This window comes from Epinephelus lanceolatus, chromosome 7 (assembly GCF_041903045.1).
Source record: "Epinephelus lanceolatus isolate andai-2023 chromosome 7, ASM4190304v1, whole genome shotgun sequence".
Lineage (NCBI taxonomy): Eukaryota > Metazoa > Chordata > Actinopteri > Perciformes > Serranidae > Epinephelus > Epinephelus lanceolatus.
In genome coordinates this window covers 34,146,143-34,174,085 of record NC_135740.1, presented here as the reverse complement: position 1 = coordinate 34,174,085, position 27,943 = coordinate 34,146,143, and the positions used below count along the sequence as shown (strand labels likewise).

Sequence of the window (27,943 nt, the reverse complement as noted above, 5' to 3'; positions counted from 1 at the left end):
GATGAAGGGGTTAAGTTAAAAAAAAAAAAAACACACACACACATCCTACGAATTTATTGTCCTGGTGCTGCATTTAAGCGACGCAGGGAAAATGGGAGACACGACTTTCGCGTTTTATTTTCTACTTGTGTTGCAGCCACAATGAGTTTCCTTAAGATCTCAGACTTTTACGCACGGCTCCTCTCCTTTTCTGACTGCACAAACTTTAAACATTAGCAGCACAGAACATTCTGCATTTCAGCCAACTTCATCCTAAATTATTAATCAAAATCAATATGTAATTTTCTTATCACAGGTCGTGCAGAGATACAGCCTGCCCCTCTGTTTTTGGGAGAACTCCCAGTTGAAATAATTTGTGTGGTTGCAGCCTGCATGTCAGTTCAGCCTCCGATGAAAAACTTCAACCAAACATTTCTTTAACTTTTTCCCAGCCGATTGAAAGCAGCATGACGTAGTTTACAGTGGCCAATCGGGAAACGGCATTCCTCCTCTTTGAGCCAATAGGAGACGACGAGCAGTGCCTGTCAGTCACAGGTGAGGGTGGATGGTAAAAAAAATTGGGTGAAAAGGGCCGGAGACTGGAGCGAGCCCGGGCTGATGGCAGAGCTATGCGGAGGAGCAGCATCGTGCCTGCGGATGTAGCAGAAACTTTCCACGGCTTCTCCCGCGGGGATGCGACCAGGAACCAACACTGGAGGGACAAAGTTAACCCACAGCAGTGCTTCCACGGAGGGAGTAGCCTAAAATGTGGATGAACTGACATTTACTCCTCTATCCGGGCCGGTTTTAATTACTCAACTCGAAGAACCGAGCAAACTTTTGGAAAATGGCCGTTCGTGGCAACTCGCTGATGCCTTTCTCAATCCAAGCCATCCTGAACAAAAAGGACGACAGCCGACACTTGCCAGATTTGGACATGTGCTTCTCCAAGACGGCGTGCTGGAAAATATTTGGGGAGATGAACGGCGGGTCTCGGAGAGATGATGGGGAGGCTTGTGAGCCGACGGACCAGAAAAGCTACGACTCGGACTCGGGGCTCAGCGATGACAACGACAGCAAGAATGCGGCCGCGTGCAAGTCGGAGAAAGAGGGAGACCCTGCGTCGGATGTGCCGGAAGAAAGCTTGCAAGAGGAGACGGACCACGAGTCTGCAGCTGCGGAAAACGCAAAGAGTGACAGTGAGCCCAATAATGCGGGTAAGTGGGACAGAGAGACACAGCTGTTTACAATGTGTGGCGTTGCTCTGATTTTAATATAACGAGTCAATAAAAGATCTGGCCTTTAAACAAACAAGTATGACTAAAGACTAAGGACTGTGGCACTCTTGTTGGTGCAGTTCTGCAGAACCATAATGCTGTGATTGTGTTACTGTGGGATATCAGGCCTATTTGCAAAATCTATTCGCGTTCTGCAACTTTTACGCACGAAATGTCCTGGTTTTACGCACGATTATTAACGGATACTATGGCTTATACTCAAATCGTGTCACTACAGCACTAATTATTATTGATTAAATAGAGTCATTGGGGCTTAACGTCAATTCATTCTGCTCTGGCACGATTTATCTTTGGACAAAAGTTATAAGCTACCAGAAACACGCCTGTAGTTGAAGCCTTATTTAAAGAAATAACTCCAACTCGTCCTAAATAAACATCTGCGCACTAGATGTGATGTTTAGGCCTGACTGATAACACTTTAAACTTTGATTTGAAAACTCCAGCATCCAGTGACCTTGTGTAAATCTATGCCAGCACATGCCAACACAATGAACTGAAACACACTTCGTTTAGAAGTGAGCTGAATTTGGATTTTCCCTATTTTGTTTAAATCACTCACATCCCAAAACAGGCTCCAATCTCACTTTACATCAGCAGATGTGCTTCCAGCTGTATTCAAAATAACAAACAAACCCCGGAACTCACTCGCATGACGCATCTGTCGTGTCTCCTTCTCCCAGACTCCAGCACCCTGGACGAGAAGAGCCTGGACCAGCCCAAACAGCGGAAGAAGCGTTCCAGGGCCGCCTTCTCTCACGCGCAGGTCTTCGAGCTGGAGCGTCGCTTCAACCACCAGCGGTACCTGTCCGGGCCGGAGCGCGCAGACCTGGCGGCCTCCCTGAAGCTCACAGAGACTCAGGTCAAGATCTGGTTCCAGAACCGCCGGTACAAGACGAAACGCCGCCAGATGGCCGCCGACCTGATGGCGTCGACCCCGGCGGCCAAGAAGGTGGCGGTGAAAGTTTTGGTGCGGGACGACCAGAGACAGTACAGCCCAGGAGAGATCCTGCGGCCCCCGCTGCTCTCCCTGCAGCCGTCCTACTATTACCCCTACGCCTACTGCCTCCCTGCATGGACACTGTCTGCATGTGCGGGGAATCAGTGAGAACTCGGTGACTGTATTTATTCTTTTTTTGTTTGATTATTTTTGCTCCAAGGACATCAGACTAACTCTATTTTCTGACACGAGGATGAGACCTGAGGGGACTGTTAATCTGCCTCACCGTGATGTCCAGGCCAGACCAGAGGTTCCCAAACCGTTTATCAAATCCTCAAATACCAAAAAACGACTAATTCTTTCATTTAATAAGAGTCTGTCTCCAGGAACCATAATAAAGAAGACACTTCTCATGATTTAGGCTATAAAATCACACCTCTCTGAAGTGTAGCTGAGCGGGGAGTCTGGACCTCCTTAGTAAATGTCAGTGTGTTAACCTCTGAGGAGTGACACAGTAATAACAGTAAAGTATTCCTCTCTTTGCTCGGGAGCCCCTCAAGGACCTCTGAAGCCCCACGGACCCCGCTTTGGGACCCGGCGGCCTAAACAGACTGAAAATGTCACCTTATGTTGGTTTCTATTTTACATGCGCCTTCCTACCTCTGCAGTGATTTGGAAAAATAGGCATATTCCATTGACATTTCATATTAACTGTCTCTGTTACAGGTTGTGTTTTTATTTTTCTCTTGCTGTGTTTGTAAAGGTAAGATATTTCAGCACTTTTTGGAGCTATATACGTTACATTACTTCAATGTAAAAATGCATTATAGTGTGGGCATGTACAGTGTCAGACTGAGAGGAGGCGGATTCTTGTGTTATTGGCCTGAAAGTGATCTCGTGGCAGGAAGCAGGCTATAAAACAGACCCAAACTTCTATTTGAAATGTACATGTGTTATTTGTGTTAAATGACTGTTTAGATCGAAAAAACATTAAAAACATATCAGGCATTACTTTCATTTGGATGTAATTTTATTTAAAGGGTTTTATGTTGGCACAGAGATTTTTTACCGTCAGATATGACCAATAATTATAAGAATTTACAAGGAAGTTAAGGGTGCACTGGTTTATAAATTCTTTTTTTAATTTGACAACTCGGTGACTGGGAAAGAATACACAGTTTCACTTTCTTGTATAAAACAATGTTTTTGCTCTTTTTTTCTAAACAAAGAGCATGTTAGAGTTTAAATTAATTAAATTCGACCTACATATAGAGCTAAAATTACTTCATTATTATAGTTTTTTCATTAGTAAACTGATTTAGGACAACGTTTGGTGTTTTTGTTCGCACGGTCAAATATGCAATAGATAGAAACAGGTTTATCCATCCTTTCCTTTTCTTTTCCTGCGCATTTTCGCGCATAAAACGACTATTATTCTCGTATCCATTTTTCCCACAAAGACCTAAACTTCACGAGAGTTCACGCCATACCATGAGACCGTGTAGATGTCATCTGGGCCACCATGGCTTCCTTCCCAAACACACCTGTCAAACAATGATGAATAGCACTGTGATTCCCGGACAGGGCAAACTGACAGCTACCTTTAGGGCTGCATGCCAATACAAGGAGATGAGTATTCCGGGGTTAAGGAGGCCCATGTCACTGCGCCTAAATTTAAGCCAAAGAGGGGAAGAGTTGGCAGATTGCAAACAGTTTCTTTATGTCAAAAAGGAAAATTATTAAAGCTTGTCTTTGTAGTTTTAGGCCTAATACTGGAATTGAAGTATTACGGGAGGAGGTGTTCTTCTGTCTCCACTAACAGCCTGTATGTTAAGTCGGGGTCAGGAGGGAGCTGCCGTGCACCAGCCATCCATCTCTGGCCTTAAAGAATACCCACATCCCCTGTAGACTCCTACACAGTCTGGATGCTGCATATCAGCAGTATATAAAAAGGCATTAAGCGGGAAATTGGAGACAGAAATACAAAAAAATCTGAATTGTTGCAGCACAGGTGTCACATCTATAAGCTGATACCATGAAAGCACCAAAGATCCAAATGAGGTGTAATTTATGTGGACATAACGAGCACCATCTGTGTTTCAGCCCTGACGCTGCGCAACGACTGTGCGCTTTTACGCACGTATACGCACCAACACCCAGGTATATGTAGGGTGGCGGTTGATCCGTGTCCCATCTTCTTTAACCCCATATACACTCCCCCTCCTCGCGAACGGCGCCAATATGTCCTAAAATCTGATCTCCTTGATGCAGGTACATGAGCCACCCGAGACCATCTCCAGCGGCAGTGATGCTCGTCATTGGCTGCTGTGAGGCTTGAAGGACAGAGAGAGGATACTGAGGAGTGGACCGTCCCACATAACTTCCTTTCATACCTGCATGTGGAGATATCTGATATAGAGGACTGATGTTCCTTTCAACCTGCGATCGTTGAAATGCAAACACCCCCATCAGTGTGCATTTAGCCCATCACACAGTCTCCCCGTTATTTCCTTTTTTTGGTTCTTACGGTACGTGCGGTGCGTGGGAAAGATATTTATTGTATTAATCAAATAGACTGTGAAACCATATGTTGAGTTTTTCCTAGAGGAAAAAAATATGATTTAAAGGGTAACTACGCCAGTTTGTGTATTTTATTTGCCCCATATATAGGCCTACAGAAACCAATTACGCATGTTCACGCACAGGTAACCTACTTTTGTCTCTATTACTCAACAAGAAGTAACAATTTTTTTTTAGAATATATTCATATTATTTTAGTCTTTTCTGTACTTGGAGCAAAGCAAGGACTTTGGGAAACTGAACTTTTTGGAGTTGTGATTGAACAGAAATTTCGTCATCTTTATGTTTTCTTTATTTTACCTCTGTTCACATTACGCAACGAGCTCTTCCTTTATATCTTAAACTGATCCATATTTGCGTGAGCTGACACATCAGCGGCTCTCTCTTCACGTTCACTGCGCAGTAATTATTTTAAGCTGGAGAGTCTCCACAGTTGTTACTGATAACAGAAAACTGGAAGTTAATAGACATTATTTCACACGTTAAACGGTGGGCTGTGCTGGATACAGACCCTGCTTACAGCCGGGGTCCTCCACCTTTATATAATGGGATGTATTTGCGTCTTTGGCGGAGCGACTACTAACAGACGCAACCTTGTAGGTTTATGATTGTTGGTTAATGGAAATATAAAATGCACTGATATCTTACACCAAATCACACTGCAAAAAATATCAATTTGATAAAACATTAATTCGTATTTCCTAAAACAGTCGGTTTTAATAGCCTTTATTTTTTTAAAAAATTGAGATAATCCGCCTAATTTCACGATTCACAGTAACTAAGATAGCCCTGGGCTGTAAACAAGTGACACAATCACACCACGAGGTCTTTTTAAAATTATTTGTCAGTCTTTAACAATATTTTAACAACTAATAACAGGTTCGTTTACTTGAAGATTATTTATTTTTGTAGCCTAAATCAATAATAGAATATTTCTCTCTCTATTACTGCAGATAATAAAATATCTTTGGGCAAAATGTCACCAACATGACCATGTGTGATAAAGCATCTAATCAAACAAAAACATTTAAAGTTATAAAACAGATATAGAGGGATATCTAAAAGGTGTGCCCACGGGTTTCTGTGTGTCTCTGCACGGCTTGTGTGATTGAAAAAGATGGTTTATTTTGCACAACAATATACGAATATATTTAAGCATATTTACTCTGATATGGTTTTCATTTGCATAACCGTTTTATTCATCAATATTTCATCATCTAGCCTACATGTAAACTGAAGAGCCCGCACAGGTCCATTAAAAACTCTATTTGACGACATTGTTGTTTTTTTCAATATCATTGTGTCTAATACTGATAATTTTACCATAAAAATAATGAGAAAATCAAAACACGATTTTTGTATTTTCTCAGTTTCGGTGCGCTTTCGTGAAACAATTGAGCTTCATATAGAGTACAGTTAATTATGATAAGGTAAAAGGTCCGACACCTTCTTCCTTGTGAATTTATTAATTTGTGTTTAATCCATTTGACCCAATATATGACTTTCTAATTCCGTGTTCCTGAGGAGATCAAATGCTTTCTCCATTTAGGCGATTAGGTTACACTGAACAAGTGAAATGCAAAGAAGTCACTGACAGACTTTTCCAAACTGTGTCTCTCTTCGCCTTGATCGCCTCTGCCTGAAAACTCTTTTAAAAACAATTAGTCCTAATTTCTCTCCAAAGCTTTCTGTCCGGCTGGGGCTGCTGTCACTCACACCCTCATGAGCCTGTTACACTGACCTAACAGTCACTGCCACCTGCTTCAAAGTGGCCCAGGTGTGAATTCCTCTCCATCCCTCATGTTGCAGCGACATCCATCCTCCGGCTGTGAAAAGCAAAGTGTGAAAGACGAGGACCGTGATTCAACCTTTAGCTTTAAAACACCGCAGCTCACGTTTTACAGAGAAATTACAAAATATTTAACAAGAGGACGTAAATTAGAGACAATGTATAAATCATTATCACTGAACATGTTCCCCTGGAAGAGGTGGACTTTGGGGCATTTAGTGACATGGGTTAAAATATAAGCAACCTTTTATTTTGTATGTGTGTGTGTGTGTGTGTGTGTGTGTGTGTGTGTGTGAGCACACAGTAAATGGATCTCGGTGGACATCAAACTTCAACTACAGCTCACACAGTCGAGAAAAAGTTGTATAGTGAGATGTTCTTCTTGGAAATACTTTCTACAGGCTGTTAATAATAACTTTTGATAGTAAAATTACAGGAAACAAACAAAAAAAAAACTTTGTGTCCTGACCCTCCTTTTTGACGGAATAATATTTATTATAGGCTAAATTTAAAGGTCACTGACACAAAGGCTTATTCTTGTAATTAAGAATGAAATATTTTATTCCTTATTTTACTTAACTGAATAGTTTGGGTGTCTATTTTGGTGCAGGGTATATTAAATCTTCTGCACTCCAAAAAATATGTGCCATAATTTAAAAAAACAGAAGAGGTATGTTTCTGCTTTGCAACAGTTCCTGCAAAAACTGATGAAATCTTAAATAATGACTCTTTAACCTACATTTTGTTTATGTTAAATTAAGCACAGATTCTTGAGCTAATTGTGAATCATTTACAAATACACTAGAAAGAAATGTGACAAAAATAATTCTGTCAAAATATTCTGCTTTGGCATTTGGTCCAAGACTGGAGTTTAACTTTGCCAATAATAGTCATACTTCATTTGGTAAATACATCAGCGTGTCATTTAGAGCAATCACGTTACACAGCTGGTAAGATATTCTTCGACACTGTGGTAAACTGGGAGGCTGTTCAGCTGTGAATTTAGCAGTGGAAAAATGAAATGTGTCTGTCTATCCATGATTAGGATGCCTCAGGAATAACATTAACCTTTGAATGGTCGACTAGTACACAGAGTCTGTAATGATTTAAGGGCAAAAAAATCCTTAAATGTTTGTTGGCCCTCTTCAGACTTCAGATCTGCTTTTATTCAGGGGAATCTAAATCATGGTTATCATAATTTTGATTCAGTTTGACATGACATATAGTGCACCTGTGTGTGTGTATGTGTACATGTTATGTATGTGTGTGTGAGTGTGTTGACAGACAGCCAATAAGATGACAACTTAAACACAAGTAAAGCATAATGAAGCTTGGTGTTAGATGTACATTAGGCCCATAAATCTGTCATATTACAGATGCATAATGTGGTCCAAAAGGGTTTCCATATAGATATACTTGATAATTAGTTATTATACAGTAGCCTGTAGTATAAATATATAATTAAAATCACATTTTTTAAAATAGATTTATGTCTACAAGTCTATTTGTGGAAGAACTGTATTGCTGCTAAAGTAAATGAGAATTCCAGATGATGGACTAAACATGTACATATGTTTAAATACAGGGGCACCCTGTGTAAGAGGGTGTGTGTATGTGTGTAAGAAAGTGAGAGATGGACAGATTAAATAATTATTGTTATTTTAAATCTTGAATAAGCCACATGTAGCTAGTGGAAATATGTAGATCCTTTACTCAAGTAAAAGTAGCAATGCCACAGTAGTGTATAAAATGCAATGCGTTTTCGTACTTACATATTAACTAACTAATTTATTGTTGGATATTATTACTGATGCATGAAGGTTTAAGCAGCATTTTAATATTGTGTGAGGTCGAGGTGGAGCTTTTAATGTCTTGATATGCTGTTTGGCAGCTCATTGTATTTAATAAGCTGTTTAAACTCAGAATATTCAAAGTAAGCACAGTTATTGAAATAAAAAAAGTAGCTGAAAATTGAAAATATAAAGTGAAGAACCTCAAATTGTAATTTTAGGTCTAGTAATTTAGTAAATAGTTACTTTAAACCACTTTTTGTTGTGCTTCTCACGTTTTAGTGCTCACACTTTGACCTGTGTTACCAGGGCAACAGCAACGCGTCACACACAGGACGCAACCACACCGCTGGCGACTGGGTTTCCGGTTCTGGTCGTTTCCCGTGGCGACAAAGAGCTTCATGGCGACACTGACAACATTTACTAACTGAAACGCTATATTGTAGCCTCCGGTTCGTTTTCCTGGTATCTGTGTCCTCCCGTTTTAACCGTAAATCAGTGTACGTGGAGGCAGCACGGTAAGAGTGGATCATGCCGAGCAGAGCAGCAGTGTTGTGTTAGCAGAGTCAAAATGGCGTCTGCTTGCCCACTCAACACTCGTTTAATCCATCTGTGATTAGCCTGATAGACAGTGTCAGCCGGCCTGTGACTATATCCCGGTGGTTTTGGTTCGGTTTTCCACGCTGACACAGTCGGAGCACATTTCAGCGTCATGTCGGACTCGGAGGAGGACACCCAGGACAGGCAGCTTAAAATTGTAGTGATTGGAGACGGTGCGTGTGGGAAGGTGAGACCAGCACGGACACAGAGACAACTTACACTCACAATATTAACTGTGCATAGACCTGCAAAGTCTGAATTCAACACAGACAGTGTGTTAATGTCAGTTGCACGGAGGGTTGGTTAGTATTCTGCTGTTTACGCTGCTCATCCGGACGCTGCTCTGTCTTGACAGTCACCATGGCGACCGACGCTAATGTAGCTAACTTAGCTAACTGCTAGCAACCGAGGCTAACAATCACAGCAAGACAACATAAAGCGATTAATAATGCAGTAGTTGTAGTTAGGATAATGGCGTAGACACTTTCTTTCTTTAAAGTCTTTGCTTTGCCTTTTATTATAGACGTTTGAAGCCAAAATTAACATTAACACAGTTATAAAACAAAATCTGCAATCTCTCAATTTAAGGGAGTGTTCTTTACTTATCAGGTGAGGGGGGTGGCTGGTGAGGTGGCTTCTTTTTAACCTTCCCTGAAGCTAAATATTTTTCTTCAAGCCTCCCTGAGTGACTTGGGAAAAATGCACGACCGTTCCTCAAACATAAATTAGTTATTAGACTTTAAAAACTTCTGAATAGGTGTTTGAAAGTTAAAAGTTAAAGACAACATCCTGGACTTTAAAGGTTTTTTTCTCTTGTTGTGTATGCTTGTTAGTTCATGCAAATGGTTTATTATCTGTAAAATTTTAAATAAGACATGCAGAATAAAGTCATTTTGATAAGCTATCACTATTTTAAGCGTAGATTTGGTTAGGTTTCTTTCTGACGGAAGCGTTTGTCCAACATCATGTGTTGAAGAACTATCGGAAATGTGAATATCAAACGATAATGTCTGTTTTTACAGTCTCTGGCTATGATAAATGGTGTAACGTGGTCAAACAAATACAAAATACAGCCATTTAAAGTTGTATGTCCATCATATAGGCCAAAATAAAAAACATAGGTCCCTCATAAATAAACAGTCCCCACTACAACATCAGTGCATGTCTTAGATATAGCTCATATATCCAGCTTTTGGAGACAGCTGTCCATGCTTGTAAATACTGTCTCAGACTGTCTTCAAAAAGCATCGTCCTATTGTCATAGTAGAGTATACCGTACATTTTGTGGTAAAATTTCCTTCTTAGTCCTCACAAGTTTATCACTATCAGCAGCTCAACATACTTGAATTGGTTAACAATCACAGATAAAGAATCTCACTCAGTTTTTTGCATTGGTGTTAAAGAACTGACAAAGAAATAGACTTAACAACTAGGAACAAGGACAACACTGCTGGACAAAAAATAAGGTAAAGAATGGGCGGGACTATCATGGACACAAATATGTGAAAAAATATTTATACATAAATACTATTTACTTAGATATAAAAAAAAACACCAATGAAAATTTAAAATGTGTAGTCAAGTCAAGTGTTCTGTAAGTTGTGCACTGTACAAATAGTGCAAAGAAATAAATACTGAATGGATATACACTGACTGGATAATTATGTACACTACATGGACATGTCTACTGTATATGTCCATGTCAATACATGTCTATGTCAATACATGTCTATATACTGTAAATACAGTGTCTAGGCTTAACATTATGTCTTAGACATGGCTCAGATCTCCAGCTTTGGGAGACATTTGTCCATGTTTGTAAAGACTAAAAAATAGTACAATACTGAATACATTTTATAGTAAAATTTCCCTTTTAGTAATTCAAATTAATCACTATCAACATTTAAACATGTGGTACTACTCAAACATATAAACACCTTTTTTAAGTGAACATCTGCTATAGCAATTGACTCACGCTTAAAAGGGTACTCATTAGCTTTGGTCAACCTGTGTGGAACAGTGTAATAGCTGTTAATATCAATAGGGGCAAGCAGAGAGAGGTTGACAGTATTTTTCATTCCATATTGTAAATTAAGAGAAGTAATGACAGAGCATCAAAAGAGTCAGTATTGAACAGTCACCCTAAACGCACTAGTCACACATAAAACCCATTTTTGCAGATAGATGTAAACAATTGTTTGAAGGACTCCCCGTGTTGTCGACCTCAGGTAACTCAACAGGTTGGTTGGTGGCCTCAGTTAAAACTCATACAGGAGGAGACACCCAGACTCAGAAATGAGACTATGAGGATAGTAGTCCATATGGCGAGTGGGGGTTAATAAGATTTCAGCCGGGAAGTTGCTGCTCACTTGATGTCAGTGAAGCAGCAAAAGCAGCGAAAGACATGGAAGGGTAGAGATGCTTTAAGTGGACAGTCAACCTGGTGTTATATTTATTTTTTGACCGACTTTACCTTTACTGTAGTTAAGTGGCCATTTATTTCAGATAAGAAATAAATTAGTAAAACTTTGGCAACAACCGTTACTTCTCTCTGTGATAGTTTAATGACAAAAAGTTGGGCATTATAATATAATGATAAATTACATTCTGAGTGTTTCTGAGGTTGCCCATCCACACTGATGTCATGTTGAGGATGAAGGTGTTCATCTCAGCCAGAGCTGGAGATGGTTAAATTATTGGTAGGAGAGCGTACCGTATGAGAAACTACTGAAAAAAAAAAAAAAATTAACGCCTGATAATGGATGTTGAGGAATGACGTTTCTAAAATGACTATGTGGACTGAAACAGCAGCTTCAGGAACTCAGTATTAGTCACACGCTTTAATAACTGTATGTTAAAGTAAAGATAAATGTTAGGATTATCAGACAAACAAATCACACAGTGCAGGAACTGCTCCTGACGAAAATGTACACAGTTTTTCTAAAGTAGTTCTACAGTAAAGAGTCAAACATTTCAAAAAATTTCTGATTTTTTTTTAAAGTTTATCTTGAAATTTCTTTTTTACAAGGTTGATGAGCACGTGTAGTTTTTATTCTGTCTCAATGATAGCATTATGGATTTAAATCTGGCACAAATCCGTTGTTCTAAACCTATTAAGTCTACCCAGCCCTTAATCCACATTACAGGTGCTATTGAACGTAGTTGTAGACTGCATGCTGGTGGTGCTGTGTTTTATAGTGACTCAGCCTATAGGTATACACTTACAGATTATGTGTTGTTGTTTTGTTATGCTTTTATCTAATTTTGATATGACAACAAAGAGAGCCAATTTAAATGAGCCCAACTAAATTCACCATCGATTTGTTGCCTGCTTTTAAACGAGACTTACAATTAAACAGACAATAGGTAAGCACATAACAACAACTTAAATTTTCCCTTTGTTAAAATAAAATTATCTAGATGATGCATTTTCACACTCCCTACATTTGTTAAACACTTTGGGGCTGCAGTGGGTAAAACAGTGCACTGTACAGTATTATACAGAGTATGACAGTTTCTTCGCCCAGCTCTTGCAGCTGGTGGTTGTTTTCCGTCAGTATACCTCTCTTCTCCTGGCCAAGGACCCCTGTATGCATTTGGCTCCAGAGTGAGGCCCCATTTAAGAAAATTATGTCAGGACAGCCCCTATGAGAAATGTTTCTGTTTTCTCATTTAATAGAATAAAATAACAAAGGGTCATGTGTGACGACTTGGTTTTATGAGTGCCTGAACTGTGAATAATATACCTTTTGTTGGTATATTGTATCTTTGCTAAATCTGTACAGGGTTGCTGTAAGTCTCTTTCAAAACCACTGGTGTGACTCATTCTGTGTGTTGATATAGTATAAAGATGTAGATTAAGAAGGCCTAACTTACATCCACAACAGTGGAATATTTCCCTTGTCACACCAAACAATCATTTGCAGCAAAGCAAGGAGGTTGTCATGACGATGCAGCTATGGTTCTTCTTCACTGCATCTCGAGTCCTCGAATGAATGAGTGTGAATGCAAGGCAGGGACGTCAAGTGCTTTTCAGCTACACATCCCCTTTCGTAACTAATCTCTCCTTCCTCTGGGAGAAAGAAAATGAATGTAGCAGTAATGGTGAGACCCAATGAGAAAAATGAATGTTCTCATTCTGGAGAGTCGACATTTTCTTTTGGGGGAGGGGGCGCAGAGAACACACACAACTCAGTTCCCAGTAGATACGCTACATTAATAACCCTCCTCACACTGCTGCCAGGTGTCAGCTCGTCACTGTCTGAATGACTTACCTGCTTGTCTGTTTTGGGCAGAAAACAGGAGCCCTGCCCCCCATTTTGAGTAGGCACCACTGACTGACATCTTGAATGCCGTTTCCCCCCTTATTAATGTCAATTTGCTGAGCAAATTGCAATCGGATCAGTTTTTCTTGGACAGCAGTTTCGGTGGTATTTTTGCTTGTGGTTGGTTGTCCATTCAGAAGTATAGAGAGATGTGGGAAGGCTTGTCCACCTGAGCAAGATGTTTTTAAAATACGGACCCTCACATTTAGCCAGGCTCGTAAGGTGCTGGGCCTAACTCACACACAGGTCTATTTTTCAACCTGATTTAGAAGCCTCTCAGTTTTTTTTTCTGACTATTTGCTCTGTAAAAAGCAGCTTTAGGTGCAGGTCCTGTACATTAATGGATGCTGCTTCCCAGAAATGCTATTTACAGTCAAACTCTTCAACATGTATATGTGTCTTAACTGTTTAAGCAGAATAAAGAGCCAGTTTTGATGCGATGCTGCAAATATGCGCTGCATCTCTCATCTGAGTTGCATCACATGGACGCAGTCAGCTTGCCATATTTTTTTCCCTCTCTCCCAGTTTCTTGTTTCAGTAGAACTTCCCTCATTTCCCGGCATTGGTATCATTGGTGACCCTGTGCTGTTCTCTGTTGGAGTGTCAGGATTACGCCAGCTTTTACATTCGCTGGTTAGTTCCAATTGTACGTTGGAAAAAAAGGACTACGTCGAGGGAGGGGAGCCAAGCTACTGGAATGCCAAGACAAATGGCCGACTAGGCCAACGCGAGCATGTGGAATAAATTTTTGCTGTCCGAGCTTGTTATTCCTGTGTTGTCAGTGATTGTTTGGGCTACTTAAATGGCCGATTTTCTCCTTGTTGCGTCAGTCACCTCTAGTAATTTTTCAGTCACTCTCGAGCCTGTGACATGCTCCGCAGGCTGAGATTTAAAAAAGTCTGTAGGTGAGTGAACTTTTAGAAGAATTAGGTGGATAAAACTTTATTCTGCAGCGCTAAGGAAATGTTAATCAATCAAGGCAGTGGGAAAGGCCAGGATTACACACTCAAAAGGTTTAATTAAAAGATTACATTTAAAAATCCAAGCTGGGATAAGCATAAAGGTTTGATATTAAAGGTATCATCCACAGTGACAAATCAATACCTTTGGAAGGCAAATAGACTCTGTTTACTTGAGGAATATGTGGATAAACCATGAAGGGTTTTCTGACTTCTATTAGATTGTGTCTTCCCTGGAGTATTTGAAAGAAATCCAGTCTTATTTGAGACGTTATTTGGCTAAACCTAAACTTTCTTAGCCTGAATAGAGATAGATAAGGACATAGGCTCAAGTGAAAGCTTAGTGGATTGAAAGAAAGAATTTACTTTTAAATCCTCTAACCCTCAGTGAGTGGCAAGCACCACATTAAAATGCATTTGCTGCCACATGAACACTCAGGGAATCCCATTGCTTCACTTCTCTGTTGTGTTTATGTAAGCACACTGCTCTAAAGATAGCTAATAGACATTCAGCACTTCATTTTTTTCCCCATCCTCATCCATCAAAATGAATTAAACTTGGCATGTCAGGCCTGCGCCATGAATTCCCATGGATTTCAGGAGAGCCCCTAACATGCTATTTTTTTCCCCTCCTCAAACACAACAGTGACAGTGATGGAGGCTTTATAATTTGTGGCAATTATTAGGTCTGCAGTCTGTAGACATGACATACTCCCCGACACCTGTTTTTGTAATTCACGTTGATTTTCACTGTCACAGCCGCGGCTGAGTAGTGAGACGGCAGGGAGGAGGCAGACAATTACATCAGCGCACCTTTCAGTCAATCGCAGAGTTTTTGAAGTTGCTTAAAATGGATTTGTAAAAACGAAATTAATGTCCTACAGCTCGTACGTCAAGGCTGCATCGCCTGAGAGTTATGGCTGCAGGCTGTTGTGGAAAAGAGTTGCATGGAAGTGTTGGTTTATGATAAATTATACTCTTGTATTTTTTAGAAATATTTAATGAAATATTGTAAAAAGCTTACTCTGGCATTTGGTCAGCATAAATGAAATCAAAGTTTTTCTACTTCTGCTCAGCACCAGAATATCACTTTTTCAGGAAGTTCTTTAATACACTGTGTATTTTCTCTGGAAGGAGTTTTGCAGCATTTTGCTCTGAGCTGTGATTTTGACTTGGTTTTTATCGTACGCATGTATGTGTGAAGATTATTTATGAGACAGATACGACACACTGAATCGAGGTTTCTGCTTTATCCTATGAGCATTTTCTTTTTAAACCCATAACTGTTTTAAATGACATATTTTAGCCTGTTGTTTGCTACAGAGGTGTTCTGGCACTCGCTCACCGTGTCTCTCGCTTTGTCTCTCTATTTCAGACATCACTCGCCACCAGGTTTGCACAGGAGGCCTTTGGGAAGCAGTACAAACAAACCATCGGCCTGGATTTCTTTCTGAAGAGAATAAGCCTTCCAGGTGAGACACCTTCATAATCATTTGGAGTGCTCGCTTGTTCGGAGACTTGCACAGACGCACACATGTTGCACAAGCACGTAGTGGCAGACTTGTTAATTCAATAAAATACTAAGGATATGTATTTGGCAGGATTGTAGTCAGACAGAGCAGCTTCACGGTTAGTGGTTGTTTGTAATACTGTGATATCCATGTTAAGGTTTTAATGTCTGTGTTTACTTTACATTATCAGCATTAAAAAGATCCAGAATATTAATTGAGAGTGGAACAAAGAGGCCTGCTGTTCCACCATCACTTTCTGTCATATTTTTATTTCTCATATTTTCTGGCGCTGTTTGTATTTTCTCGTCCGACCATTTCCAGGCAGAGTTTGTTCTCCAGGTTAACTCAGGAGCTGAATGTGTCTTTTCTGGTAGCTCCTCATTGTAGAGTGTCTGCCACTTCTCAGGCTTATTCACTCTGAAAGCTCTTCTCTCCAGAGCAAACAGCACACTCTATTTTTTTTTTTTTTGGACTCCACAAGGCCAATGGACAGCTTATGTCCAAACGGGCGAGCCCTGCTCATAATTTTGCGGGCACCGTACAGAGTAAATACATTAACATTTTATATCCATATCGCTGATCCCTGAGTTCAACTGATCTTTGTCCTGCACCACATAAAACATGCATGTTCTTATTTGTTTATGTTGAACCCGCAGACATAAAGCCACACTCTGTATCCACCTTAGATCTGTAAAATAAATGTTTATTGACTAATGCTATATTTAGACGAAAGCACTCCATTTTTACTTCCTACCATGTGAAATGGGGATTTTCAGCATTTTAAATGGCATCTCTAAAAACTCTGCCAGGGCCTAAGCTCCAGAAATCTGCAAAGTGCCTCCATTCTTTCATTACTAATAAAACAACATTAAGCAAGGGCAAATTAAGTGCTAAAAGTAAAAGTTATGCTGATTTGTGAGTTGGCTGAAGGATCCTATTTTGATTTTGTGTCAGTTTCAGCTTATGAGACTTAGGAGAACTAAACCCCCAAAAATGTTGTGGTGGAGTCAGGATGAAAAGAGCCAACCATAAGCACAGGCTGGGCTCACAGCGTCTTAATGCGAACTTGAACAAATGCTGTTAATCGTTTGACTTCTCTTTCCAGTAAGTTTCCTGAAATAATCACTGATCTCTCCGGCGTTAAACTGTAACCTTTGTTTAAATACACGCCGGCATCACTGGGGCAGCAACAACACTGGGTCCAACACCGGAGTTGTTAAATGGCCCATTTTCTGGGGAATTGGGTGTTGATGAGCTGATGAAGAGGAGGGTGGCTCTGCGAGCTGGGTGGTCCCAAACTTCGTTAGGACCCCCACCCTGCCTTGTATTGGAGAGGTTGTATGGCTCTCCGGGTCTCTATGGGGCTGTAAGGGTCTTTTGCAGCGGGGGGGTGAGTAGCCTATAGCCAGCGTTGGCCCCTCTCACCATAAAGGCCCAGCTTGTCAAACTTAATGTACATTTTCCAACGCAGGGAGAGGTGAGGCGAAGCCGACTGGCACACAACAGCCTCCTCTGTGTGTGCTTTTTATAACAATACCTCTTCCAGATGTCTCTGCCAAACCAGTGAGGTACAGGCGGTGAAGGGGATTGACTCGAGGTGAAGTTTACTTGATAGATTCTCTAACTTTCGGACACTGCTCTGCAGACGCGGGGATCAAGTCATTGTTTTGCAAGTCACAAGTAAGTCCCAAGTGTGCACTCAGGTCCAGAGTCAAGTGCCAAGTCCCTAAACCAGGTTCCTGCAGCTTAATGCAAGTTAGATTTAAGAATTTTAAAGACTTTTTAATGACACTTGGAATGAATTTTAACACCAGTTTTACAATAATCAAAACTGAAGGAAGAAAACGTGAACTGCATCAGTTACTCAGAGGGAGGGACAATTATAACTTATTGGGTCAAGTTCAAAAGACATGGAAAACAATTAACATATTATCATAAAAGTGTCCATTTAGTCTGCCTTAAAAAAAACCTTGTTGATTTGTCATTGGATCAGATGTGATAAATGTATTTAAGTGTTATTGTTTCCTTTATCCTGATCTGTGTTACAGTAATGTGAGGCATTCGGTAAATTTCGGTAATGTGAGAGGCATTTGGTAAATTTTTTTTAGAATAGATATTACTTTTTTTTTTTTTTTTTGCTATGTCTTAGCATTTTTAAGACTTTTGAAAGATTGAAATAAGACATTTTATTACAATTAAGTCCCTGTTTTTAGATTAATGAATTCAATGCCTTTTGAGACTTTGTAGGGATTCCAGAAGCATCCACGTAAACATTAAGTTTCAAGTCCTAAACAAGTCATAATGTGCTCTTTACCAAATGTAATGTCATGATAACAACAGAATAATGATATATATTACAAACATTTGTATTTATTTGTTAAAACAAGTCTGTCTGATGCCCGGATGCTCTGAGCTTGGTGTTAATTTTCTTGGAATGAATAACAGTAATGTTGGTTAATTCTGGAAATGAATTGATTTGTTGCACTCTTTTAAATAACAGACTTTTTAATCTTTGGGCTTGGGGGAAGGTTTCAAGTATTTTTGAGTGAAAAGGTTCAAGTCCAAGTGAAGACACAAGTCATTGGTGTTCACTTCAAGTCGAATTGCAAGTCTTTTTCTGTTTCTGTAAAGTCGAATCTAAAGTCATGAAATTTGTGACTTGAGTCTGACTCGAGTCCAAGTCATGTGACTCAAGTCCACACCTCTGCTGCTTTGTCTGCATCCACTTCACATCACACTTCAGCCCCTCTCCACTGGACAAAAAACCACGCACACGCACTAACCTCTCGCGCTTGTATTTAATTAGAGGGAGAGGTAACAATAGGCATTCATTTCTAGGACAAATCACTCAGCAGTAGTCATGGGTATTTATTGGCTCCGTCTCCAATTGTCAGTAATGGAAATGCAACACCCGGGTGGACTCGCTTATTTTAGCCCTGTTGCCGGCGCGACACAATGACAGGCTGCCACAAAATAACATCCATCTTGGTTCAAGAAGCGTTTGCACATTGTTCAAAGTTTAGTTTGCACCGAGACTAAATAAGTAAGATATAAAAAAAGAATTAACCACTGTAACATTCTCACTGGCCTCCATGCTGCTTTCTGCTAACCTGTTTTCTTGCCCGTCCGTTACGCTGAACGTGATACAACAGAAAAACAAAAAAAGCATGCTCCTTTACTGCAGCGCCGTGCTCACTCCTCTGGTCTACTGTCAATGGGAAAGCAGTCTATCGCCTATTTTTACAGGTTTCACGCATTTAAAAAACCTGCACACACATGCTAATTTTGGTAGAAAAAGGGTCCTAGAGGATAATTATCAACATGCCCTTCTTTCCCGAACTTGTTATCAGTTTGATGGTTCATCCACTGGGCTCACAGATTGTACTTGTTGTAAAGCATAAGCAGAAAAATGTCAGCACTGTTGAGTCAGTGTGAATCTTTGAGACATAAATAAAGCTAGTGTCCAGCCATGGTGGATGGGTGGGGATGGCTCTTTATAACACCAAGGAACCGTTATTCATTGCACTCCTCAATGTAGCTTTACATTGACACTGTATAGTCTAGATGTAGTGACTGTGAACCTCAGCGTTTCCTTCCCTCGCTTTAAAAAGGGGACTTATGAAGGGGTTGAGTCGTCCAGCCGTGTCCACAGTGTACGCTCTGCTCCCCATCGCTGCTCCAGCCCAGCGCCGGGCCCTCATCACACCAACATAAACTCCTCGCTGTCTGGTCCTCCCTCCTCCTCTTTTTTTTTTTTTTTTTTTTTTTGACTTTTTTTTTTTTAACCACCCCTTTCATTTTCCAGAGGAAGAAAATATTTATTTGGATTTGGTTTTTGTGCCCGTCTTTCTCTCTCTCCCTCTCATTCACTCCTTCTTTCTGTTTTCCACAGGCAGAGGGACAAGAGTCTTCGTTTCCTCTCATTTTGTGTTTAATTATTGCTATTTTCCTTAACAGCACATAATTCTCCTCACTTTCCTAACTTGGCAGGATACGGCACAATGCAAACAGCTCTTCACAGGCTAATAAGAAGTCCATTTTTTTTCATCCATGGTATTGAGAATGTTTAAATTAGAGGGTAAGCGTACCTATTTATCCCCCCTCAATCTCTGGGCTGGATATTCTTGGATGTGAGGTGTGGGTGACCTGCCAGGCAAGAGAGCTCAGCATGAAAGATTAATCGCTGATTTATTGTTTCCATTATGTATATCAACAACGTGGACTTTTATTATAGAAATCGCTCACCCAAAATACAGGTTCCAGTTACAGCTGACTCGTTATTTCCTTGGGATTATGAGCTTTGTTAAAACAAACAAGTTAATGATTAAAAAGGACAAAAATATCCTGAAAGGAAACCCACAGATTGCAGTGTTATCAATTTTTTTTCTCCTTTTAAAATGTAATTGTTTAGCAGACAAGAGAGAGAAAGCGGTTACACTAAAACATCTTCTGTATGACCCCTTTATAGAGCTGATTTATACACATTTTCTGTCATTTAAATGTCAGTTCTTTTTAAAAATGGAGGTGTTTTTGTCTCTTTTCTTCTCTGTAGGAAACTTGAACGTGACCCTGCAGGTGTGGGACATCGGAGGCCAAACGTTAGGAGGGAAAATGCTGGATAAATACGTATACGGAGCTCATGTAAGATGAAACACATCACTCTAAATCCTCTCTTGCTACTTTTTGTTTTGCCCTACAATCACATATGCATCTCTGGTTTGTGCTGCAGCTTCATCTTATGCTTTCTGAACATTCTTTTATTCCTCCATCATGAAGGAAAACATAAAACTGTCTTTGCCTCCAGTAACCCCAGGAAGGATAAGAAATGTACGCGTAAAGCTACAAGTCAGCAGCCGTAGATGCTTGTGACAAAGTAATAGGAAGAACAGGGAGAATTAAGTTTCCATTTCCCTAATAGGCTTGTATTGGTGACTCTCTTCAGAGCCTCCCTCCTTGCAGCCACATCATAATTAACTGTCACATGGATTCACAGTGAGCAGTGACAGGTCAATGAGGCTTTAAAACTGAGCGAATCTCTACTTTTTACAGTTGTTACAGTTTAATGTAATCAGACTGAACACATGTTGATGATACAGCACATTGTAGGTCAATACTCAAAAACTACATTCTTTAACATGTATACTAGTGTTGGCAAAAATATCAGTGTATCAATACATATCAATTCTGAATATTGGGAACGATTTCAGTACTTGTTTACCTCAGTATCGATACTATCAACACTACTTACTCACTACGTCTTCTCTCCAAAAGCAAGCTGACACACACACCACTGCAGCGCCCCCACAGGCCCGCCTCCTGTCACTCTTCTCATCATTTGTATCATTCACTCGGTTGCATTCAGGCTTTTGTGGCACTTGCACCTCATTGCATTTTGAACACGTGCATTACATTGTTTTCATGAATGTAAAAAACCTTTAATTATTGTTAGTGTTTATTATAGTCCAGTCGTAAGTCCAGTCCTAACCACAAAATTAAAAGTCATTGTCATGTTATAGGCTTGTTAAATTTATCCTTTAAAATAACTTTAAATTGGCAGGAGCTCAGTCCACAGGGACTTGGGTTGGAAACCAGAGGGTGGAGCTGGAGAGGTGCCAGTTCACCTCCTGGACACTGCCGAGGTGCCCTTGAGCAAGGCACCGAACCTCCAACTGTTCGGGGTGCCTGTCCATGGGCAGTCCCCTCGCTTTGACATCTCTCCATTTAATGCATGTTTTGGTCCTGTGTGTGCGTGTGTGTATTTCGGGCCTATGTGTGTATGACAACAGAGTGAAGAAATTGAATTTCCCCTCTGGGATTAATAAAAATAAATAAAAAATATAAAATTAAGAACTAAATTGTATGAACATGGTATAGAATATCAATATTTTTCAAGGTATTTAATCACAGTCTGAACTTCCAGTATTGTGACAGCACTTATGTATAATTACTCCCAATGTGTACATTTATTGTAGTTACATTTAACTTTATTTTAAACTGAAATCATTCATAAGTATTTGACAGCACTCAGCTTTTACATGAAGGAGTGCTGGAAAATATAGGCTCCTAATTGATCCATTTACCGTCATTTAACGCATGTCCTTTGACATACTCAACAATGTGTTGATTAAAATGACAGCAGACCTCTTCAAAAACTGTAATATGTGTCAGTGTATGCTAGTTTGTACATGTGTCAGCAACATCAGTAGTCGCACCGCAACAGATGAGTGCTATTTGTCACCTCCAGGATGTCTCTTGTTTGAAGAGGCCTACTTAAAGACCATGGTTTGTCTAATATGAGACTTGCACTGCAGCGTGAGATGTAACATTTGAGCACAAACTTGTCACCATACATCAGTGATATGAAATCACACTTCTGTCAGACATACGTAGGGGGTTGTTTTTCCATGAATCTACTTTGCTTTAAAATTGAGAAAGTGACATGTTTCTCTTTTATTTTCTGTGCCCCAACACTCTGCACTGTCTGCAGCACTTCCTTTACTGTCTATTCTTCACAAGCAAAATGTCGTACATCACTGCCACATGACGACACTTTGCTGAGGGAGCTTCTTGTCGGTGCTGTGTGGAACTTTCACACCTATTGTTCAGCACTGTGCGTCCTGTAATCAATCATGGCTGTTCTGAGAGACTCACAGTAATTGTCAGAGGCCTGAGCTGTCGTCACCGACCTTGCGTGTTGTGACAGTGCGTGTCTGCCCGAACAAAAAGCAACAGACACCCGCTCAGTCGTGTTGCATCATGCAGTAAAAGTAGAGACATTTGTCTTAGCTCACATTTAATTTGCAGCCCTTTAGGAAAAGTTTAAGCAGCAATAGCAGACAGTTAAACTGTGATTATTTGTCTTGATTTATGCCAGCAGCTTGTATCTGCGTTTACTCTTTGATTAATTTATGTGTCCATGTAAACAGCGTTCACTCACACAACAGTGTTCACTCAAACATGGCTCTGGTGTTGTTGCATGTTTCTGCAGTGCATTCAGTGTGGAGGATTACACAGGGAGGAGGAGAATGTCTTCAGGCCGACAGCCTTCATTCATTAGCTCAGATGGTAGATAACCGAACCTCATCTCTATTCTGCACCAAACTCTGGACTGTGCTTACAGAACTGAGGCCTGATCATGTACAAAGCACAGTTTTCATTTTAAACAAGATCCAAGTGAATTCACACACCTAGATCATTATAATACTGAACCTACCTCAGATTATGTGTGAGTGAGTGTGTCCCCTTCAGTGTGAGTCTGTCCCCAACTCTAAGAAGAGGAGCAGTGCCACCTACTGTTCCCTCACTCCCTCAATATTAACTCATGTTAATATGAATGAATATCAGGTGAAATCAAACTGTGTACTCACATCCAGGGAGTGTAGAGTTCAACTGCTCAAATCACAGTCTGAGGATGGTTTTGTTCCTTTATGTTTCTCCAATGCAGGGGGTTCTCCTGGTTTACGACATCACCAACTACCAGAGCTTTGAGAATCTGGAGGATTGGTTCAGCATGGTGAAGAAGGCCAACGAGGAATCTGACATCCAGCCTGTCGTCTCCCTGATTGGGAACAAAAGTGAGAATTACACATGCATTAACACACAAACGCATATAAATCACTTTTCTTTCAGCAGAGAAGAAACATTACAGTACTAAAACTTCAAGTTTGGAAGTTGCGTTATTGTCATTTCTACTAAATTTGGGCACAGACCACAGGAGATCCAGTCTTAAACCTCCAGAACTGCTCACAAACTCATCGGGGTCGCCCCAATAATTTCGAACACGGTGATATTTAGGATTATGATTACAGCAGTACGGAGCAGCTGAGGGTCTTACCAAGCACTAGTAGACATTCTACCTGGAGGCTAATGTTAGCAAGCATACTACCATTGACAGATATTAAAACTGACAGGTAAAATTTGAAGAATAGTCAACTTGTGTTGACCTCGTCTCCCAAACCATGCTCTCATTTTGACTCGTGTAGCCTTCTGTTTTTTTTTTCTCACTGCAAAGCATTATCAACATTACAGCAAGTCTGTTTACATCTGCTTCTACATGAGATCACATGAGGTGGTGCGTTCATGTTCCCTCCAGCAGGGTAGTTTGTGATGCGCCATTATTTTCCAATCTTTTATTGTGACTGTGTTTCAGATTAGTTTATCCTTATGTGCGTGGTGTCATAAAAAAAAAATCAGTTGGATTTTTAAAACTCCTGTGTCTAAGCCCGGCTTAAGTAGCTGCAGATGAAATTAGATTATCTTTTGTATCGGACTGAGTTTTTCTCTATCCATTTCACCTCAAGGCATTTTTCATTTTGCGTGTCTGTGTTTGTGCATGGAGGAGTGAGTGTTTGATGGTAGCAGACGTGTTTGTTAGAGCACCAGATAACTGATCGGTGTGATAAGCCAGTTGATAAGAGAGTGAGGTTTTGGAGCGATGGGAATGCTGATGTTTGTGAACTCTGGGGAGTCACTGACGATGATTTAAGATCCGCGGGCCAACGGACCTAGGGCACCGCTTATCTGTGCCCCCCTCCCTCCCAGTCAGTACCCATCTGCCCCCTCCCCCTCCAGCCCGAGCCTGCGCTCCTGCCCTGAGTCGTCGGTTAAGGAGAGGACCTCGACGTTAACCAGACGGCTCTCCTCCTATCAGCCTGCACCCATCCACCCGCCTCCAAAATAAAGAGTAATAATGATGAGTCTTTTTAAACATCCCTTAGACAGATGTGGAGTCATGGCTGCCGCCGTGTTATTGTAAAGTGAGGCGTCAGCGAGTGTGTGTGTAATGGTGACTGTCCACCTTCCCGGGCGATGATGAACGGTCAATAGAGTGGTGCCTGCACACAGGAAGCTCTCGCTAATGTTACTCAACGGGGACCATAGGTCACGGTTTAATTCGCCTGTCTAGAGCAGATTCTCTTGTCTTCGCATCCGTTGCATCTCCTAATGCCCCGGCTTTAACGGTGGGCGCCTCTGTATTTAGGCTAGGTTTTGGGTGTATGGATGAGTGTGTGTACTGTAATATTTAAGTAGTGTTCATCCCGCTGTCAGGCTCCTCACCCTCACACTCGCACAGTCATTCTCCCCCTAATGGCTCTATCGCTGAGAATGCCCCATGTGTGTTTTTTCTGTTCCTACAGGCTGAAAAAAAGAAAAACAAAATCCCACACAGATTGCCCCGCTAGGAGCAATCAATTACCTTACAAGACTTTATGAATCCCTGAACCCTCCCATGGACTCCCATTTTTTCAGGGAGCTTGAAGAGAGTTAGTCTCGCTATCTAGCAGCAAATGTCCACACCTACATTTTTGTTTTACTCTTTCGTCTCCCCACCCTGTCTGAGCTTCTAACCTTTTTAAGTGTTGTAGCGTTTATGTTTTTTCTCCTAAATGAATACTTGGTACACACTAACAATAAGCTAAAGACATGAATACGCAGCATTCTTTTGGGAGCAGAGATTCTTTTAAATGGTTCCCATGATTTCGGACAGAGTGAGGCAACATGTTTGTGACAACCGAAATAGAAGTACAGACATAACAAGGAGCTTATAAAAACACTACAGATTTATGTCTCTGTGAGGGCTCGTCTCAGGGGAGATTTTTAGTGTTTCTACTTAGATAAACTTAAGGTGACCACTGGATTTAGATGCCATGTGCACAGTAGTACTTAACTTCAGTTGCTGGTTAGAGCTGAAAGAGTCAAACATATGCAGCTAAATGATTTTTTTTCATGTACCAAAAGACCTTTAAATTAGCTTTGTATCATAACAAAATTGTAGGGCTGGTTTCAAGGTATTCTGTGACATCCAAATTGATGGTGAGCATATCATGTGCACCTGCTTATCTGCGATATTGGGGGGGGGGGGGGGGGGGAGAGGCAACTGGACAGAAAATCTCACTTTTATTTTGGTGGGAGGGAAGGACTTTTTATATGTACTTTCATTTAAAAATGGTTTCAAGTTTCAATTAAAGTAATAAAATGTTTGTTCAACCAAAATTACCCTTCTGTTCTCACTCCTTTAAGGGTCATTCTGACTGATAGTTATTATTCTGTAATACTGTGAAACTGTGATATTTTCCGAGAACGTTATCTTACTGTTAAAATCTCATGCCATTGCAACAATATAGTGTGCATAGAATGTTCAAACAAACTGTGGTAAACTCCACTATGAGGCGTTTTGCCTCCTTTGCCAGATTTTGGCTGGCTCTAGGGCTGTCGCTCAAACAACAGATACGTACACATTTTCGTTTGCCCGCCACCACGGACACGAGATGTATAGACGCGGATTGAGAGAGTGACCCGCCCCTCTCTCCCTCTCTGTCTTACAAATGCAGACCAAACTCTCCAAACTCTCATCAAGCTGTAAAACCAGGCCGAGCTGATCAAATATAAATCAAAATTATCTTACTGTGTTGTCTATTTCTCACCTAAAATGTTTTTAGAAACATATTTTAGTGCACTGTTTGACTGTGATATATGAGAATTTGTGAACAGGAAGTGAGCGCCACATTAATTACTGTATTGTAAAAATGGAGGATATAAATACTCAGATCAAATACTAAAGCTAAGCAGTGCTGAAAAAATATGAAACGAGATTCTGTGACTGTGTCGCTTATTTTGTTGCCTTAAATGTTGTCAAATAACATATGTTCTGTTAAACTGTTATACAAGATAGTTTGTTACCTGTTGGCTGCCATATTGTTTCTTGTGTCAAAACAGCCAAGCTCACATTACATCACCCACCAGCAGGAATGTTTATTGGTGCGGTGCGGCACAGTGCATTCTGGTAGTTGTGGGTTTTCTACCTCTTGAGCAAAAGTGAACACCACAGCCCTTTCCCTCTGTTTCCTCTGGTCATGTTGCACCAATTTCAAAAGTAATTGCGTCTTTCTACTTCACAGACAGTGTTTACTCTTCAACATAGGGGCTATGATCAAATGTGACTCTGTTTGGCTTATTAACTGTACATGTGCTACCGTATACACTAAGCTTAAATTTCCTGAATTACCCCATGCCTGCCTTCTACTTTAATTTGAACACTGTCTTCTTTACCCAGTGTACGGTAATTGAGCCTATGGACCAGACTGCTTCATTAATGATGCTGTCCCCTCCTCTCCTTACCCTGGCCTGACTGCCCTCCTGTGCCATGTCACTGCTGGGGAACAACCTTTCCTTTCTTCGGCTTAGCATGGCCGGCTGGGGTTAAGTGTGCTTGTTAAGCAGGAGTATGCTGCACCCCCATGCCCTCTTCATGCTGCCCAGAGCCTTGTGTTAAATAATGGCACCACTTGTAACAATTCAGAGAGGAAGCCAGTGAAATGTTTTATTGAGGGCACACATACGCGCACGCAATTATTCATGCAAGCGCATGCACACGCAGACACTCACAGAGAAACACGCACTTAGGTACAGCGACACACTTGTGGAGTTTCTGGGAACACACGGGTAATGGAAGAATGCTAAGCTCTTGGTCTGTCTAAACATACTATAACTGTTTATTACAGCGCAGCCCAGTGTAACACCGTATGGTACACAGGAACCTCTCAAGAGAAATGTTGGCTTGTTGCGCAGTCATCTACTCCACCACTCGAGTGTTTCATTTTTAGTAGACCAATAAGTGCTGTGTGTTTTGAAAGGGCTCCAAACGATAAATTCTGTTGCTCTTTGCTTAACAACAGCTGCATTTGGCCTGTGACTGTTTGCCTTTCAGATCAGAGATTGTCTGATATAAAAAATATGGCACATTTACGTGCACACTGATATTCTGAATATGACGATATTCTGAATTTGGTACAGGTTGTGTAAACAGCATATTCCATTTGGATATTCTGAATTAGGCCTTTTTCCAAATTGAACATTTTCCAATTAAGACATGGGACATGCCGGTATTAATCGGGTTTTAGGAGCATTCTTTGGACATATACAGCACATTCAGAATATCTGTCTCAATTGGAGTTTTTACAGCAGTTTGCACCATACAGCCTCTTGTCTGTTTTTGGCCAACTCTATGCGTTGTCATGAATGTGATGTACACAAACCAGCTAACCAACAGTTTGCAATGCTGTGGCATACCTAAAAGAAATCCCACATTTCTGGTTGGAAGAAGAAACACACCTACTTTCAAGCATTATAAAAAACTCGGACATCAACAGGCTTTTGGATATACCCAAATACTGCA

The 27,943-nt window shown here is 40.7% G+C and overlaps 2 protein-coding genes across 3 annotated transcripts in view; both read left to right on the top strand.

Moving 5' to 3' along the window:
* The first annotated feature begins 589 nt into the window (after window positions 1-589).
* nkx3-2 (NK3 homeobox 2) lies at window positions 590-3,225 on the top strand. Its single transcript, XM_033632776.2, has 2 exons — window positions 590-1,196; window positions 1,958-3,225. Exons 1-2 carry the CDS (start codon window positions 827-829, stop codon window positions 2,380-2,382), a joined length of 795 nt encoding a protein of 264 aa, XP_033488667.1. The 5' UTR covers window positions 590-826; the 3' UTR covers window positions 2,383-3,225.
* Window positions 3,226-8,702: 5,477 nt separating this feature from the next.
* Window positions 8,703-27,943, top strand: part of rab28 (RAB28, member RAS oncogene family) — a 41,737-nt gene continuing 22,496 nt past the window's right edge. Inside the window, exons 1-4 of one of the 2 annotated variants that reach the window (XM_033633653.2) lie at window positions 8,703-9,160; window positions 15,633-15,729; window positions 20,321-20,409; window positions 23,213-23,342. In XM_033633653.2, coding sequence (XP_033489544.1) covers window positions 9,086-9,160; window positions 15,633-15,729; window positions 20,321-20,409; window positions 23,213-23,342 — 391 coding nt within the window. In that variant the 5' untranslated portion in view covers window positions 8,703-9,085. The remainder of the gene's footprint in view (window positions 9,161-15,632; window positions 15,730-20,320; window positions 20,410-23,212; window positions 23,343-27,943) is intronic. The other variant, XM_033633654.2, reaches the window with a different exon arrangement.

Coding starts and splice junctions, on each gene's coding strand:
- nkx3-2 (XM_033632776.2), top strand. CDS start 827: ATGGCCGTTCGTGGCAACTCGCTGATGCCTTTCTCAATCCAAGCCATC. Junction 1,197..1,957: donor CAGTGAGCCCAATAATGCGG/GTAAGTGGGACA, acceptor TCCTTCTCCCAG/ACTCCAGCACCCTGGACGAG.